At 33.7% G+C, this 18548-nt stretch overlaps 2 protein-coding genes and 1 non-coding gene across 3 annotated transcripts; 2 read left to right on the top strand and 1 right to left on the bottom strand.

Moving 5' to 3' along the window:
• Nucleotides 1-3650: 3650 nt before the first annotated feature.
• LOC127802320 (non-specific lipid transfer protein GPI-anchored 14-like) lies at nucleotides 3651-5132 on the bottom strand. The gene is made up of 3 exons (XM_052338055.1): nucleotides 4501-5132; nucleotides 3989-4102; nucleotides 3651-3875 (listed from the first exon to the last, which is right to left on the bottom strand). The coding sequence occupies exons 1-3, from the start codon at nucleotides 4850-4852 to the stop codon at nucleotides 3730-3732; spliced, it is 612 nt and encodes a 203-aa protein (XP_052194015.1). The 5' UTR covers nucleotides 4853-5132; the 3' UTR covers nucleotides 3651-3729.
• A 1984-nt stretch (nucleotides 5133-7116) lies between these two features.
• LOC127802897 (UDP-glycosyltransferase 89A2-like) lies at nucleotides 7117-9760 on the top strand. Its single transcript, XM_052338975.1, has 2 exons — nucleotides 7117-7261; nucleotides 7516-9760. Exon 2 carries the CDS (start codon nucleotides 7823-7825, stop codon nucleotides 9209-9211), a length of 1389 nt encoding a protein of 462 aa, XP_052194935.1. The 5' UTR covers nucleotides 7117-7261; nucleotides 7516-7822; the 3' UTR covers nucleotides 9212-9760.
• Nucleotides 9761-13943: 4183 nt separating this feature from the next.
• Nucleotides 13944-14025, top strand: TRNAS-GCU (transfer RNA serine (anticodon GCU)). Its single transcript has one exon. It is a non-coding gene; the product is annotated as a tRNA-Ser (tRNA).
• The last annotated feature ends 4523 nt before the right edge of the window (nucleotides 14026-18548 follow it).

The following is an 18548-nucleotide window of genomic DNA, read 5'->3' as shown; positions in this document are numbered from 1 at the left end:
GGTATATTATAAGAATTTTTCTTCGTTAAGAATATATTCAGTTTAACTCATAATTATTCTTGAACAAGTAAATATATCATTCTGTTCCCACTGCAATGTATAGGGTTAACTCTTTCATCTATATTCATTTTAGTGTTCATGGGCTTTGACCATCCTCCAAGCAGGTTAAATTTGGACTCTAAAAATGTGGTTTTAATATGTTATGGTCTCAAAAAACTGAAAAATGATTCTATAATTTTGATATATGCAAGACATATAGGCCATATTCAAATCAAGATAGATTAAGGACTAGTTAATGTGTTTTAATGGGATAATAATAGTGTTTTTGGTAGTAATAAAGCTTGGTTCCATTGCTAAGATTCAATATATAGTTATAATTTGTCTAAGTCTCTTTTAAGTTAAACTATAATTGCCCTCATTTTCTTTGGTACTAAGGAGAAAAAAATACACTAATATTCAAGCTATATTGGATAGTTGAATGTTCAACACATCTTTGTTGATTGTAAGAATAGACAATTGAATTTTAGACATAATTTTGTGATTGTTTGGGTATGAGTGAAAAGTGGAGCATGTGATGGATAAGGAAATGTGACAAATGAAGTTTGAGAGAAATGTTTAATGAAAATGGAACATCTTGAAATAATGAAATAGGATAATGATATGTTGTTTGATAATATATTTATTAAAACTGTAATATATTTGGAATTAATTCTCTACCATTAACACATATTATGTATAATAATATTTAATATAAACTATCGTTATGTCAATAATTTATTAATTACATTTATTATTTTATTTTAATAATAGAATTTTATTAAAAAGAGTTAATTTTATTATTTAATAATCAAATTCATTAAATAAAATATCATAAAATATTTTTTTTTTCAAATTTTCTAGTTTTTTATTTTAAGATATAGTTTTTCAAAATAATAAAAAAAACATATTTTCAAAAATTTCGAAATAGATATTCAAAACACAAAATTGAAAATGAATTTAAAACTAAAAACTGAAAATTGAAACACGAAAGAGAACGCAACCTTACTTTCTTTATATTTTTTAAACAAATTAGTATATATATTTTGAGGAAAGAAATTCTCTCATCAAAAGAATATTTTTTGAAAAGAAAATAAGAGGAAATGAAATCACTTTTGAATCATGCTAAATGTACACCCATTTTGTATATCTTGGGCTACATAAGAGAGTATTACACTGTTTCTATACGTCTCATGAGGGGTTTTTTTGTCATAATACCCCCTTATGTAGCCTAAGATGTACAAAATGGGTGTACCAATAGCATTGATCCATCACTTTTAAGGTGTCTTGAAAAAAAGATAAAAAAAATATTTTTTAATTTCATAAAAAATAATCCTCAACTCCTCTTAGTTGTAATTTTATACGAAAAATAGATCAAAATATGTTTCAATATGTTGTATCATAAAAAAATTTCACGAAAAATATTAAGCAATCAAACGTAAAAAAAAAAATCATTATTGTGACATTTTTTATAAAAAAAAAATTCCAATCAAACGCATCTTTACTTTCAGTAGGCATGGAAGGAAAACACGAAACATGACAAAGCGGCATCCATTTCACTGCATTTCCTAGAAGTGGCATAAAGAGCATTAATGAAAACCATTTAGGAAAAGGTTCAACGACTCCATGCAATAAGGCCATATGAATGTGCCAACAACAGTGAACTTCTAAAGCGAAAGACACTGAAAGCAACACCTTTTCAGTTTGGGTACCATTGGTGCATCCTTGGGAGCCCAACCCTAATTGTCTCCCCACTATGTAAATTGGTGGTCACGACAAGGTGATGACAAAGAGAAAGGTTAACTATAAAATAAAAACTTGGTGTCAATTGTATTTTTGTGATAAATTATATAAAATGTAACGTGACTTCTACTTCATTAACCAATATTTCTAAAACACGCTTGATCGATCTAACAAGCAAATGTAACATCTTGGTAATTTATGGGGGAGGTTTAGATTATCTTATTTGGTCTCACGAGTCTACAAATCATCTTCAAACTTGTAATAATGTTATAATAAGTCTTTTTATCTTTGATTAGCAGGAAGAGGCAGGAGAAGTCACACAGAGAAACTTTTTTAACTGGAAGTTGGGATAAGGAGGGAAGGCTTATATAATTGGTTGATTAGCTGGGTACGTATAAAACAAGAAAAGCTCATTTCTGGCTACAGCTATATACATTTGAAAAACTTATATAGGATAGGACGAAAATTAAATTGCATACATATATATATAAAAAAGTTTACATTTCAACAACAAAGTCCGTTTTTATTATTATCAGAAGACCTCTCATTTGCAGCATCCGGTTACCCGGAAAGCTGGAGCAATTAACGTTTACAAGGTACAAAGAACGCACTATTATAGGCATCTTCCACGTAATAAACACACCAAAAGTAATGGGTAAATTAGTCAATCCATCAACAATTTCAAAGCCACAGAACTCGCCAAGTATTTACATTGAACTCCTGAAATTATATATATATATATATATGTATATATATACCTTCTTGTTTGTATATGTATATATGTTTGTACAGGTATAAATGTATCTATATATTTATATATATTATGATTTTAGATCGAAAACAAATCACAATCAAACCATCAACCACATAAACAAATACAGAAATTTAACGTATAAAAATCAAAAGAACAAAATATCACTAAGATGATATTAGTATAATAATAGTGATATAGTTGTAATAATTTTAAAGTATTAGATACTTATTTATAGATCTACTACTCATTTATAGATATATATAAAAAAAAGATTTAAATAAATCTATATTCTAATAAGATGAGCCATGAAGAAAATAAATCTTTAATTGTAGATTTATTGGAATCACAATTAAATTTTATGTCTTAATCATAGTCAAATTTAAAGTTTAAATCATAGTTAAATTTTAATTTTGAGTCATAATTATAACAATATTTAATACTCATTTATGGATAAAAATACATTTATGTATACATGTGTTCTTATAGAAAAATACAAAGGAAGGTTTAAAAATGGATTTGGTGGAGATCATATGGTGCGGATCTACTAAGATTCAAATTCATGAGATTTAGTCCAATTATAAATGGACAAAATAATTATGTTGCCTAATATAGTGGAGAGAGTGTAAGCCCCACCCTTAGATGCCCACATTGATTTGCTCACAAAGTACATTTCTCTATAAATGGATACAAATTAGATTATTAATTAATAATTTGAATCAATGGATCTAGTCGGATCTGGTCTAGATCTGATCCATTGAGAGGTGTAACCTTATATATGCATCCAACCATATTTTGATGACATCACTCAGTGTCATGTGTGAAACTTGTATAGTTATACTTGAATCCCTCATGCACATAGTTCCGTTTTAATTTAGAACTCATGTTAAGAAAAATAATCTCATATTAGATCTAAGTTAAAAAAAAAAAAAAAAAACTAACTTATAAGGGATCATTTTTATTTTTGCAAAGACCTTGTTCAAGATAAAATTGTCAGTCTAATAAAATGGCTAAAATGTCTCAAAATTCTTACAACACCAAGGTGTTGTCAGTTGTGATAAACCCAACATATTAATAAAAAGAAGGCATTAACACCATTGAACTATAATGATTTTTTAAAAGAAAAATAAAATATAAATTTATTTATATTGCAGGATTGATGTGAGACTGGAATCCATCCATGTGAAGAGATCTAACGCCTACAGGAACAAGTGCGAACTGTAAAAGAAACAAAGCAAGAGCCCAACAACATTAACAATGCCTTGCAATCCCATCCATCTCTTGCCACTGTTTGGTTGCACCCCGCTTGCCCCGGTGCTGCTGGCACTTGTGGGTTTGTCTTTCACTGTTTCCGCACAGATAAGTCCAAATAACAAGTCAAAAAACCAAACCATCACAACACAAATTAAACATAGATAGTAAGTCAAAGAAATGGTTATTACTACTACTACTACGCACCACTTGGAACAGAAGCACTAGTTGGGCTCTTGGCTGGGCTGCTGCCGTTGGAGGCATTTCCAAATTGGTAGAACACCTGAGCATCTGGCGAATTTGGGGGCAGGTGAAGAAGGGCTGCACATGCATTTCAGCCATGAAAATCTGTTGAGAGTGCTATTGATATAAATTTTGAGACAAAATTAATTAGAGATAATTTTAACGGGATTCGAAAACGTGTTCAGGTCTTTGAGCCAGCAAATCTGGAGCTTAAATTGACTGTGTGAATAATAATGGTATACAAGAAAGATAAATTCTTACTTTCGACCCCAATGTACTCAATCTCAAAAATCTCATTAAGATTCACCATTCTCTAAACTGCAGTGCTCACTGAATAGTCAGACATGAGGGACTATTAATAGATAAAGGCCTTCTAAGCTCGTTGAGTCTTTGAATTGGGTTACTTTGAATGAGTCCACTGGATTCGAATTTAAGACAATCTAAAAAAAGATGAGGAAAAAAAAAAAAAAGCATACCGGGGCACTGGGAAACATTAGCAGGGGCATTACAGGCAGAAGGCAGGCCCAGAGCAAGGGTAACATTGATGGTGAGGCCAAGATCTGGGTCGTTCCTGTCTTTGATGATGACACACAGGCACTTCTTGTTTGCCTTCAACACTTGTTTCAAGCCACTGCAGCAGTCCGGAGTTGGGGCTTTTGCGTTGCCTTCAACATAGGGCAGGCAGGTTGCCATCCCAACCAGCTGCTGGGTGCACTCCTCCTTGTCCTTGTCTGTGCCTGAGCTTCCACAAGAGAACATCCAAGCCATTAATATTGCTGCTACCAAGATGACTGGAAATGAGCCCTTTCTGGTAAAGTGCAAATCCATTTTGGAACCCTAATTAAGCTTCTTTAAGTTGGGCTGCCAGAACACAAGAAAGGGGGAATTCCGTGCCTCAGGGGAGAGGTTTATGGCCAAGTGCTTTGTCTATTTAAAGGAACAAAGCAGTTGGGGTAGGAATCAGAAGAAAAAGTTCAGAAAAAGTCTCCAAGAATTTCATTTTTTGTATAACAATATCTTGCAAATTTGTTTATGATATCACTATGAATAAAGATGGTCCAAGTTTAAATTTCTTGAAATCTATCATGTCTTGGACATGTTCATTTATATTTGTAGGTGTTAGGAAAGAACAATATTGTCATACAAGTCCAAATCAAAAAATAAATTATTTCCCGAATCTACTTAAAAAGAGTTAAGATGAGAGTGGGGCTTGTGAATTGGCGATGAGTGATGATGAGCCGTGACTAAAGGAGTCCCAAGTGTTGATTCAAATGAGTTGTACTTAGATTATTATGAAGCATGCAGTGGACCATTAGGAGAGTGGCCTCACCAACCCACTCAAGGGTGTGAACGCAACTACAAATGATGTGGTGGATACTGTGCCCTTTTGCTGTATACTCCACCTGCCATTTGGCTCCCTCATCCTGACATCATTTGAGATGATGGTGACATAATCAAAGATTTCGACCTAAAAATTATTATATGCAAAATGAGAAAAAAAAAACTAATTGTGTTACATACTTCCATGTAAAAATAATTATTATAGTAAGAAATGGTGTTGCAACTCTCTCGCTAGATAATTGCTATTCTAATTCAACTCAAAACTTAAATATTTATTAGATGATTTTTGCACTCTCATGAATTTGCACTATTAGATAGAAATTAGCACACATTTAACTTTGGATTAGGACTTGCCTTGTGACAAATAGGGAAGACACAGAGAAGGGAACTTCATGACTTTAAAGAGAATAAATCTCTTTTATCTATATAAGCTAAGTCAATTTGTAAATTTATACTGAATAATACATTTTTTGTTCAAAATTCAAAATAGGGGCCCGACCCAATTTAGAAACAATCATTAATGAGTTCTATTTAATTTTCAGTTATCGTACGATGACATTTATGGGCCCTTAATGATTAACGACCCCAATGATAACCAAAAGAGACCAAATTGATCATGCATTAAGACTCATAAATGGGATGGAGTTGAGGCCCGAGGGCAAGGGGCAATAGCTCTTGCTGGATATTGAGATAACGACTTTATTTCAGTGTCACAATCTCTAAAATTTTTTTGTAAATTTTTTCTATATGATTTTCTTTGTACCAAATATTAAATAAATAAGATTATTATACATTACATTACATAAAATTAATATGATTGTCTTACCATCTTGAAATAGGAGGACTTATGGAGTAAAACTGATAATCATACGTAATATTTGAAGAATTTAATAGATTCTTAAACTTGCAAGGCAAAAATTGACGTATCTTTCCTTGAACCATTGGTTAAGCTGCAGATGGATGAACCACGATCCATTCCATGGATCTGCTGAATGAGAAAGATAAGCAATAAGCATCATGTACTATGATTCCCACACATTTAATTTTCTGCGAAATCGAAAGCCCTCGGCCCACTAATTTCTTCTTCAATCACCTTCCAAGATTGTGTTACTTTATCTTCTTCAAAATTTTCTTTGTTCATCTTCTTCAGGCAATCGGTAGCCCATTAATTTTACACTTCTTCACTTCTTACTTCGGCAGTGTTCTTGTTTAGTTGTTTGCTTGCACAGTTCAGTAATATTTTTTCCTTTAATTCTTGCTATTTGTATCTTCTACAGTCTTTGCATTTACACTTCGCATATTTGTTACACACATATGTGTGTACATATATGTGAGTGATATATATATATATATAGATAATACCCATGAATGTGTTTGATAATCGGTGGGGTGAATTTTTTTTAATAATCTAGTTTGTAATTGTTCTTTGTCACACACACACATATATGTCAATGAAGATGATTTTTATGATAGAGATTATTTGTGATAAAAATATGTTATTTTTTTAGTTTTATATGACAATTTTAATTTTAATTAATTTATTTGTTTAATAAAGAAAATTCAACCTTAATTTGATTTGGATTGGTAAAATCGCTCTCTCTTTTTTTTTTTTTTTTAATTTGATGTGAGATTGGTAATACCAATAAAATGATAAATATAAAATGTTATAGTACGATTTATTTTTCTTAGCTATAATATAATAATATATATATTTTTTTATTTCCTATAACAATAAAATGTTGCGTTCTCGATCCTTATTTTGGAAGAAAGGGAGCCGTTTTTCTTTTTCGTCGTCCTCTGTCTCTCTGTCTCTCTCTCTCTCGATGTTGCGATGTTGAAGAAACCTCACGGTGGGGTTGAGGCTGTGTTCGGTTTTCAGCTTATTCGCACTTCCAGGTATGTTCGGGATTGAAGATTTGATTTGATTTTCCGATTTTTGGCTAAGTTTCAGATAAAAGGGGGTTTTGATTTCTGATTTCTGTTCCTCCGTATCTCTCGGCCTTTCGAGTTGATTTCCTTGTGGGTTTCCATTTTTGGCTAAGTTGCATAGAATGGGGGTTTGATTGCTGATTTGACAGTCTTCTTCGTTGGTCTTCTCCTCCTGATTGGGGAGGTTCTGATTTTTGATTTTTCTGATTTTGCACTTTCAGGTATGTAGGGGTCTTGTTTGTTCGTCTTCTTCAAAATCCTTTAGCGTCGGTCAACATTCTCCGATCGAGTTGGTTCATTTGAATCTGATTTGAGCTTATCGAGTCGAGTGAACGGTTTGGCCAGCCTTAATCAAGTTGAGCTCGAGCCAGTAGATATGGTTCGTGTCAACTCGATCACAGCTACGAGCTGACCAAATCTGAATCGAGTTGCGCCGAAGGCCCAGTGTTCTGCGCCGACTGAGTCAATCTCGGCTTTCATCGACTTCCAATCAGCTTCTCTCTCTCTCTCTCTCTCTCTCTCTGAACCATGGATAAGCCCTCTGGTTCAGGCGAAGGCGTCCACATCCTGCTCTTCCCATACCCAGCACAGGGCCACATGCTAGCGATGCTGGACCTGGCCCACCACCTCGTCCTCCGCGGCCTCGCCGTGACCATCCTTGTCACCCCCAAGAACCTCCCCAGTCTCCGCCCTCTCCTCGCCGCCCACTCTTCCATCGGCACCCTTGTCCTCCCCTTCCCCCACCACCCTTCCCTCGCCCCCGACGTCGAAAACGTCCGCGAACTAGGCAACGCCGGCAACGTCCCCATGACGAATGCTCTCGGCAAGCTTCACGCCCCAATTCTCCAGTGGTTCAGGTCCCACCCGTCTCCCCCGGCGGTCATCATCTCCGATTTCTTCCTCGGCTGGACTTACCACCTCGCCCAGGAACTGGGTATTCCCAGAATTGCCTTCTACTCCGCCTCCGCTTTCTTGGCCTGTATGCTCAATTTTCTCTGGCCGAACGTCGCTTCCGTCCGCTCTTTATCTGCCGTCGATTTTCCTGATCTGCCCAGATCGCCGAGTTTCGCTAAGGAGCATCTTCCTTCCATATTCCGGCTATACAGGGAACAGGACCCCGAGCTCGAGTTCGTCAAGAATGGCATGGTCGCAAATATGTCGAGTTGGGGGTGCGTTTTTAACACTTTTCGTGGGCTTGAGGGTGAGAATCTGGATCATTTGAGGAAGACAGTGGCCCACGGCCGGGTTTGGGGGGTCGGGCCGCTGAATTTGGGGGCTGAGATTGAGCGTCCAGGTCATGTCGAGATCATGTCATGGCTTGACGAGTGCCCCGACGAGTCCGTTTTATACGCCTGCTTCGGAAGCCAGAAGTTGATGAAAAGGGACCAAATGGAGGCCTTGGCCTCTGGGCTGGAGAGAAGCCGGATCCGATTCATTTGGGTCGTCAAGCCCATCACGGCCCAACAAGCTGAAAATGGATACGGGTCGGTACCCCAGGGGTTCGAGGATCGGGTATCGGAGAGGGGGAGGGTGATAAGGGGGTGGGCCCCACAGGTGGCGATTCTGAGCCACCGAGCCGTGGGCGGGTTTCTGAGTCACTGCGGGTGGAACTCGGTGCTGGAGGCGGTGGCGGGTGGGGTGATGATACTGGGTTGGCCCATGGAGGCGGACCAGTTTGTGAATGCAAAGCTTGTGGTGGAGTACTTGGGAGCGGGGGTCCGGGTCTGTGAGGGAGCGGACACGGTGCCGGACCCGGACGAGTTGGCGGGTGCTATCGCCGAGTCAATGAGTGGAGGCGGCAAAATGCAGAAGAAGAGAGCGAAGGAGCTGAGAGAGGAGGCAGTTGAGGCGGTGAGGGAAGGCGGAAGGTCGTGGTTGGAATTGGAGGATTTTGTGAGGGAGGTGGCCAAACTTTAAAAAAGAAAAATGACTGACTACAAATTATTCGAACTACTTCTCTTTCTTCTTCTTTTTTTTTAATATCAGAACTTGCCTCTTACTATTTTTAGTTTTAGAGGATCAGTTGATGATATGAGGATCAGTTGATGATATGAGGATCACACACATGTATTGTTATCATTATGCAAGAATTCTTCATTCATTCATTCATTTTGCTTCAACTATAATAATAATATGATTATTAGTATACACCTATCTATCACTTTTATAATTCTGTTTTGATCATCAACCACTTTTGCTTAATCCTCTAATCTTTCCCATTTTCCTTGCAATTGTGTGTAATTTTGACATACAAAAAAGCTTCCTCAACTTTCTTATGGAATTGGGACTTATGCAAAGAAAAACCTTCTTATTTACCTCTTCACTCTAAACTGACTAGCGAACTTTACTTTACTCTTATTATTGAGTCTACTATTCTGTTTCTCGAAACATATTACTAAATTGAGAACTGGGAGAATTCTTTTTTCTTATTAAAGAAAAAATTGTAATACCCTTAAATTTACCCCCCCCCCCAAAAAAAAAAAATAAAAATAAAAATTGAAGAAAATGATTTAAGTATTGTAAATTGAGGAATTTTGATCCATCCATTTCAAACTCTAACTTAAGGAAATTTTCTTAAGGGGAGTTGGTTGTAATATAGAGGATTTTTAAGAAAATTTAAAAGATAAGAAATTGAGATCTGTTCTGGTCATTTGGATTGCAACGTTGAGGGTATTTGGGTAATTGCAAAAATTGGGTAAAATATAATTTTCCAAAAGTTTTCGGGTGCAAGTGCAATTCCACAAATGCAAAGAAATATTTTGAAGTAATTCGGGTTGCATCTCCATCATCTCATTGCGGGGACTATCATTTGTAGTTTGAGATATTGGATTATGACGTGATGCTACTGTTTGTGACTAATTGAATAGGGTGATTAAAAGTGAGTTATGTATTTTATTATATTTTTCTCAGAAATTAGATTGTGGTATTGATCTTTTGCCGTGAGAGAATCACCGAAAAGAGGATTTTTTTTTTTGCATTTAGTTATGAATTTTCTTGTGAAACATATCTAATCAATCCAAAATAGAACACGGCTGCAAATCACCTATTTTTGTGAGTTGCTTGAAATTTCAAATGGATGAAGAATCTGAGAAATTTTCACGAAATATAAGAAGAAGTCTAGTTTCTATTAAATCTAGTCTCACTGTCGTTCAAATTTTGCAAAAAGAAATATGCTCATTCATTTTAGTAACAATTGCATAGGGTAGTTGCTCAGTCAGATCAATTCACTTTGAGCCTAACTCAAGAGTGTTAAAACCTTCATGAAATAGAATGAAATTTGAATAATTTGTTGAGCAAGCTTTTCAATGGCATATGGATGGTACAAAAAAAATAATGAAGATTTGGTTAGTGAAAAAATTAGAATACAAAATGTGTCCTAACAACAATGTAGTTGTGAACAACAACCCGACTTCTTAAAATTTTGTAAGGGGTTGAGTGATGTCCTTAGAAGTTGATATTTCTACACAATGATAGATTTTTGGATCATTTTTAGTTTCTATAAAACTTTTTAAGATTTTACATGATAGCTTGAATAACTTAAAATTTGACAGAAGGTTGGGTAGCACTTGTCTCATATGAGTCGTTTGATTGGGCGATTAACTAGGGAAATCACGAGATTTCCCATTAATGGTTTCGCTGTGCAACTTGGGCCCACATTTGATTTTGAGAAATAAGTATTACCTTGAATATATTTTAAGAAAATTTTTATCTTATAATTTTTTTCATATATAAATTAGAAATAAATGGCAGAGTGTTACACCCTACAACCAACAGATTGCTCAATACTACAACTAGCATATCTAAGTAACAAATTTCTTACCTGGAGACCGTGTTTTGCGTGGGGTCAGTGTTAGTAATCCTTGGGATACTAATAAACTAACACCAAAAATTATGAGGGACCCTATCTGGTTGTTGAGACACTTAGTCCAAGGGCATACCAATTAGAAGACCTATAAGAAAAGCCTATCAAACACCTGGAATGTTTAAAAAGGTTACACCACTGGCACGGAAGGGGATCATCCCACTCCAAATGTAATATTTTCGTCTTAATGAAGTCATGTTCAACACACCTCTTACTTCTTAGGAATTACCTCAAACAGCTAAAGGCCCTCCCCAAGCCAATGAATATCGACCAAGCAATTAGGGGACCACCCATATTAGCTTGGGCAAAAGATACTTAGAAGCTTGGGGAGCTCACCTTGCTCGACGGAAACAACCCTCAAAATTGTGATCGATGAAGGGCCGATAGATAAACAATCCTAAGTCACACCTTGGATGAACTCTAGGGTAGTAAAGATTGGAAACTCAAAGGTTGAGTTGGACCGAGTGTCCGAGCTTGCATTACTTACCAATCTAGACCTCGTAATTTGGGAGTAACTAGAAGACATGCTCAAGAGTTGGCCAAACTACGAACGAAAAGATTGAGTAAAATAAAAAAAGAACTAACTAAGACAAATAAAGAAGAATGATCAAAAAATAAGGGAGTTGAGCTGAAGAGGAAAACCCGGGCAAACCAAGTTGTTCAAGCATTCCTCAAAGTTCATCAAAATACAAGTAAACTGCACTATGAGCAAGGTAGAAACTTATGGAGAATAGGAAGAGCAATTGTTGTGCTTTGAATGTCACATGCACCTTTCCATTAGCTAATATGAGCCGAAAAGCACCCTAAAAGGGCATGAATTGCCAAAATGCTACTCATATAACTATAATTGCGGGGGATTGGCATTAGGAAAGAAATAGTCAGACCATTAAATGAAAGAAAAAATGACTAATTCAACCACCCCCAAAACCAAATGTACAACTTAGCTATGCTCGAAAGGGGGTGTGACAAGGGAACACTTTTAAGGATGCAAGAATACCCATTTACCCCAAGAAAGACCAAATATTAGCCTGACACATGTCTCTACAAGAAGCTAGTAGGGAAGAGATATGTGCCTTCTTTCTTACGTACTTCAAATAAATCTAACGGATCCAAATCTCTGGGAATTTATGATTAACTTGAGAGATTTGCCATCACATCGTAAAAAAGGTCGAGCATCGAAAATCTCGACGATGATACTATGTAGCCTACCTAAGTTTTAGCTCAACCTACATAAAGATAATGGTTTTTTATAGCTAAAAATATCTACTTTATCTTATATTTTACACATCCACTTTCTTGGTTAACTAATTTGAGCGTCAATGACTATATCGTAGGATCTAACCCCAAAAGCGAAGCCAGGATACTTAAGTAAGGGAAGGCGAACAATAATGACAAAAAACGTAAAATTTAAAATTATACAACAATTATTTATATTGATAAAAAAAATTGTAATATGACGTCAAGATATTATATCACATATATATTATGGATCTGTACTGAAAAAATAAAAATAATTGTTAAAAATTCTGAAATACTTATTTTCTTATACATCAGAGTCACTTCATGGTGAAAATACGATCAGATGGTTAAATTTTATAAAATTAATAATTTATAGATGTATTCTTGAAAGAAAATAAAAAAGAAAGAGATTGAAAAAATGGCGTTTGAGCTTTTAGATTTTCAATTAGGGGGTGGAAGAGATGGTAGGTGGGAGAAGAGACATTAGTGTTGGATAAAATTTATAATAAATATAATTATTATAATTTTTAATTTTATTAGAGTGGGAAATGAGAGAGTTTAGTCAGAGATATTTAAATTAAATATAATATTTAATTTGGTTGGAATGGACAACTTTTTTAGATTCTTCATTGCGGTGGTGGTGGGGTGAAGGGGAGGGGAATATATATTTAAAATAAATTTAATATATATATTCTTAATTTTATCTAAACTTAGGTCTTCTCGGAACGGGTTAATTATACCAATAATAACTCAACTTTATATTTTATTATTGTTTGGTCACTGAACTTTGAAATGTTACCTGTTAGTCACTAATATTTCAAAACGGTTACTGCTTAGTCACTGAACTTTGAAATGTTATCTGTTAATCACTGATATTTCAAAATTGTTACTATTTAGTCACTGACTTTAAAATATTACCTACTAGTCACTAATATTTCAAAATTATTACTACTTAGTCACTGAACTTTAAAATATTACCTACTAGTCATTGATATTTCAAAATCGTTTTTCACCTGTCACTCGATAGTCACTAAACTTTAAATTCACGAGTGACGAATGAGGAACAGTTTTAAAATATTAGTGACTAACAGGTAACATTTTAAAGTTCAGTGTAACAGTTTTGAAATATTAGTGACTAATAGATAACATTTTAAAGTTCAGTAACTAAATAGTAACAGTTTTGAAATATCAGTAACTAACAGGTAACATTTCAAAGTTCAGTGATTAAGTACTAACCGTTTTGAAATATCAGTGACTAACAGGTAATATTTTAAAGTTTAGTGATCAAATAGTAATAGAATGCAAAGTTAGGTTATTATTGATGTAATTAACTCTCCCGGATACTTGCATGATAAATCCACCCAATCTAACCCCTACATTTTTTTGGTAGGTATCCAATGTAATACAAACTCGTGATGATTAATCGTCAATAAGTTTGTAAAGCGCTCCTCAAATTCTTGAGGACCGCCGTGGGACAAGGGGGATGGCATGGCATCCAATGCAAGTTAGAAAGTCCATAAGATATCTCTGTTCCCAAGCTCAGCAAGCGTCGCTTTGGCCGAGTGGTTAAGGCGTGTGCCTGCTAAGTACATGGGGTTTCCCCGCGAGAGTTCGAATCTCTCAGGCGACGTGTTGTGTCCTTTTGTGCTTCCTGCCGTCCGATTTCTTTACCCGTAAATAAACAGATATATGATCACAGCTTTTATCCCGCTAAAATGACGAGCTTAACGCCTTGCTTGTAGTGGGGAAAACAAATATTGCTTGCTGGTTATATCGTGTGATTAAATTAAGGGTAAACTAGTCATACATACAAAATTCGTACTCTTTCCAGTTTTCATGGCTGAAAATATTAAAAAAGTAACCCTCTGCCAAACACATCATAATATTTCACAGCCTTTTTTCTTTGTTTCAATGTCAAAACCAATAGTTATTAGTAAACTGGTGATAATAATGTTTATTCAATCTAACGCATAAGGTGCCTCTTACTGACTCATTCTTGACTTTTAATTTTATCAAATATGCTTTTATTGTTATATTTATATATTATTAACTTTATTTAATAATACATGACTAAATTAAACCCTAAACAAGTCAAATTTTCATTTGTTCTTGTCGCAAATATTGTTTTATATTGAATGGATTTTTGCAGTTAAAATTGTTGTGTGAATTACACATATTAGTAAATTCGATTTGTTCATATAAATTAACTCTAATAGCATATATAATAATAATGGGGGAACCAACTTTTGCATTGACTCACAAGATCATTAAAAGACTATATATGTAACAGATTATGTAAAGCTTTTGATAGATTTCACTAATTCTCTCATTAATTAAACTCAATTAATAATAATAATAAAAAAAATACAAGAAAACTAAACAGATGAGCATGATATGGGTCTAGGGTTTGACTTCCCTCCTATTTATCTCCCATGTTGGACGATGAATGTGTGAGCGATATAATTTTACTTTAAGAATAATTTTATTTAAAATTTTAGCTTCAGTTATTTTCCATAAACATGTTTTAAGTACTCTACAATTGTTAAGATTACAAATGAGTTCAACCCACAACAACTTAGGGGCTGTTCGCCCTAACTTAGAAAATTGGAGTACCTTTTTAAAAGTATTTTTCACAAGAATCAAAAATTAAAAACTATGTTCAAATTATTTTTTTCTCTAAATTAGAAAACAGAAAATTAAAAGTTTTCAGTTTTTCAAACTTGTATTGAAAACAAGAAACAATCTTTTAGATGCTGTTTTTTTATGTTGCATTTGTTAAACTTTACCATGTTTTCTAAAATTTTTCCAGGGTGGAATGTTCCAATATTGAATTTAGGTCGTTTATGTAATTTGCAAAATATTTTAAAGGTATTTCACAAATTACAAAAAATTATCGAAAACACAGTTCTAACGACTGATTATGGTTACCGACTATATATATATTACCTTTTCTCCTTCAATCATTTTTGTGTCGTTAGCCCTAAATCTAATTTTCATTTATGAATCTCGAAGCTTATTGTCGTTGTTACCTCGCTGATTGCTTACTGCTTGTTGGGTGCTTGTGTTGTTATGATATAGCCTCAATCTTGCAGTTGTCATTTCATCTCTCGATCAATCTTTTTCTCTCGCTGTCAATTACTTCTTGTTGCTCAGTGCTTGTGTTGTTGTTGATCAAGCCTTGGTCTCACGGTCATTGTTCCTTCTTTTGGTCGTTCTATCTTACACTCGCCATCGATTGTTTCTTGTGCTCGGTGCTCATGTCATCGATTGCTTCTGGTTTCTTATTTGTATTATGTTTGTACTATTTGTTTATAATTTTTTATACAAAAAATTATATTTATACAAAAATCTCTATATTTTTAATTTATACTTTATCTAGTGTTTCTATTTTTTATTTCTTTTTAAAATATCATTTCTCCGTTCTCTTTATCTTCCTCCATTGACCTCTCATCTTTAAATTTGTAGGTCCTTTGCTGCCATTGTTGCATATCCCTCGTCGTGAGCTGTCGACCTTTTGCTTTCTCCTGCAATCGTTCATCTTCAGCATCACTAATCCTTTGCTAATCATCCCAGATTCGTCTCTGAACATCGCCGCCATGAGTCGTCGACCTTTTCTCTTCAATTTCGCAGACCCTTTGTCGCCGATCGTCGCTGATCCGTCGTTGCCGTGAGTTTCCTCTTCATCTTCACTGTTGTCCGTCGCTGTCAAAATAGATTTGTGTCGGCAGTTGTTGACAACTTATTAAGAATTTACCAGTTAATTTTTAATTTTGATTTATTTATTTTCAATTCATGTTTCCCAGTAAAAAATTTCCTGATTTTGAACACATTTTCTTGCTTTCTAAATACTAAAATTGGTTTTATATTTGACAAAAAAATGAATGCGTTTTTCATTTCTTTAAATTTTTTTTTATAAAAAACACATTAATAGAGATGAAAATTGAAAATAAAAAATAAAAACATTAAAATATATATATAAAAAATAAAACATTCAAACAATGCTTTATGTTTGTTTGTTTGGAATTTTATAGATTTTGGACACAGTTGAGCTCATAAAAAAAGTTCTAGTTTATTTATTTAGGAACTTTTTGAGTTCGAGTTTAACTAATCTATCTATATTATTATATAATTAAATATTAAGTTTTGATATTATGAAGTCTCGTTAATAAAGTAATTTTTTAAAATATTTTTTATGTATTTTGTTTAAAAATAAAAATTAATTAAGTTAACAAATTTTAAACTCATAATCTACAAACAATAATTGATTTTCATAATAACTTTACCACACTAAGACTCTTTTTTGTTTAAATTTTTTACTACAAAATTTAAAGTTTAAATAATTACTATTAAAATCACTCAATAGATTTTTATTTAAATTATTTTATTTTTTTCATATACGCATAATACAAGTCACCTCTTTAACTTATATTAAATAAATTTTGCACACATCTTTTATAAAAATTTTATTTAAAGGTTATATACGTGTAATTTTAAGCTCATTTATACGTAATATTCAAAGTCATTATATTTGAATATATATTTAAATTTTGAATAAGTGAGTTTCATAGCAACTTCTCAATTATAAAACAAGCACATAAATTTGACACATGTTGCCAACAAAACAAATCTTCAGATGATTCTCTAAGGGTTCGTTTGATAACATTTAGTTGGAAAAGAAAATATTTTTCAACTTATATGAAAAATAAAAATCACCCTCCACTAGATAGAATTTTCAATGAAAAATAGGCAAAAACATGCTTTAATGGTTGTACCATGAAATTCAATTCCATAAAAAATGTAGTGTGTCAAACAACAAATATGGAATTTAATTCCTCATATGTGACATTTTCTATGAAATTTTCATACTATCAAACACACCATAAATGCTGTTCGTTCACATCCTCTCTTATCAAGTTGATTTTACTTGCTAGAAACAAGACCGTCTTGTCTAATTCAATAAAAGGTTTGGTCCAAGCATATAAGGTATAATTAGACGATGTAGAGTAGAAAATTCTAAGAAAAAATACCCAATAAGGCAAGCAACTAGTAATCTTGGGTAAAGTAGGCAGAAGACTTCGCTAAGAAAATAGATTTTCATTGAGTAGGTAGAAGCATCAAATCAAATAATCCTGCAAATCAATTGAATTGAGCATCTCCCCATGACAACACAACATGGCCATCATTGTGGGGAGGGTAAACAGAATCCAAGGGAGAGGGACGAAGCTTTTGAGAAGAGGGTAGCCTTGTGTTTGTAAGTATAACTCAATTTTGGTCGAATCCACATAATTTAACTTAAGAAAAATTAAACTTGACAGTCATATTTTTTTATGCGTGATCAAATTTTATTTCATACAACTATTCTAAATACATATAAATGTTTAAATATTTAATTAAAATGAAACAAAACACAAATAAAAAAAACTCACATCCAAACTGACATGAATCAATTAATTTTATACTCAAAATAAATTAAAAAAACTCAAAAATCAATTAGTCCACCTGAACCTAGAAGTCAACATTTTGAACGCACATCCAAACTGACAAAACCAATCCCGCCTTTTCAAAATTGACCATTCGTAGTGTCGTACTCGTACCTGCCTCCCTCCCTCCCTAAACAAAAAATGGCACAACTTCTTGGCCCTCGTTTACCATCACTTATTTCTAAGCTAAGCTTAGCTTAGCTTTATGGAACCATCAACCAGTGGATTGCTAAGCTAGCTGCCGCTGCCGCTGCCTCCAACAAAATTCTTAATGCATAATCTCATTCTTATTTTGAAATGAATACAGTTTAGTAAGATATATAATTTAACGAGCACGTGACATTACGTGTTTAAATAATTTAAATAAAAATATAAATAAATTGCAACTGTATGTTAATCATAATTCCATTAATTATCCGTAATTAATTATTGCTAATATAAAACTAAATTATCTCTCCATTTAATCAAATTAATTAATTTTACATCCAAAAAATGAATTTATGTCTTTTTAATTAATACAAAACTAATCTTACTGTTTATTAGATTCATCTTATATCGTATAAAGTGTTAAAAAAATTAGAATAAAATGTAAAGACTTTTAAGCAAGCGTCGACGTTTGAACAGAACGTGGGCTGTTTGCTTTTCTAAGCATGCCACGTGGAGATTAAAAAAC

This window comes from Diospyros lotus, chromosome 5, assembly GCF_014633365.1.
Source record: "Diospyros lotus cultivar Yz01 chromosome 5, ASM1463336v1, whole genome shotgun sequence".
NCBI classification, from domain to species: Eukaryota; Viridiplantae; Streptophyta; class Magnoliopsida; order Ericales; family Ebenaceae; genus Diospyros; species Diospyros lotus.
The sequence above is the reverse complement of the archived record's forward strand: the minus strand, read 5'-3'. Positions and strand labels throughout refer to the sequence as shown.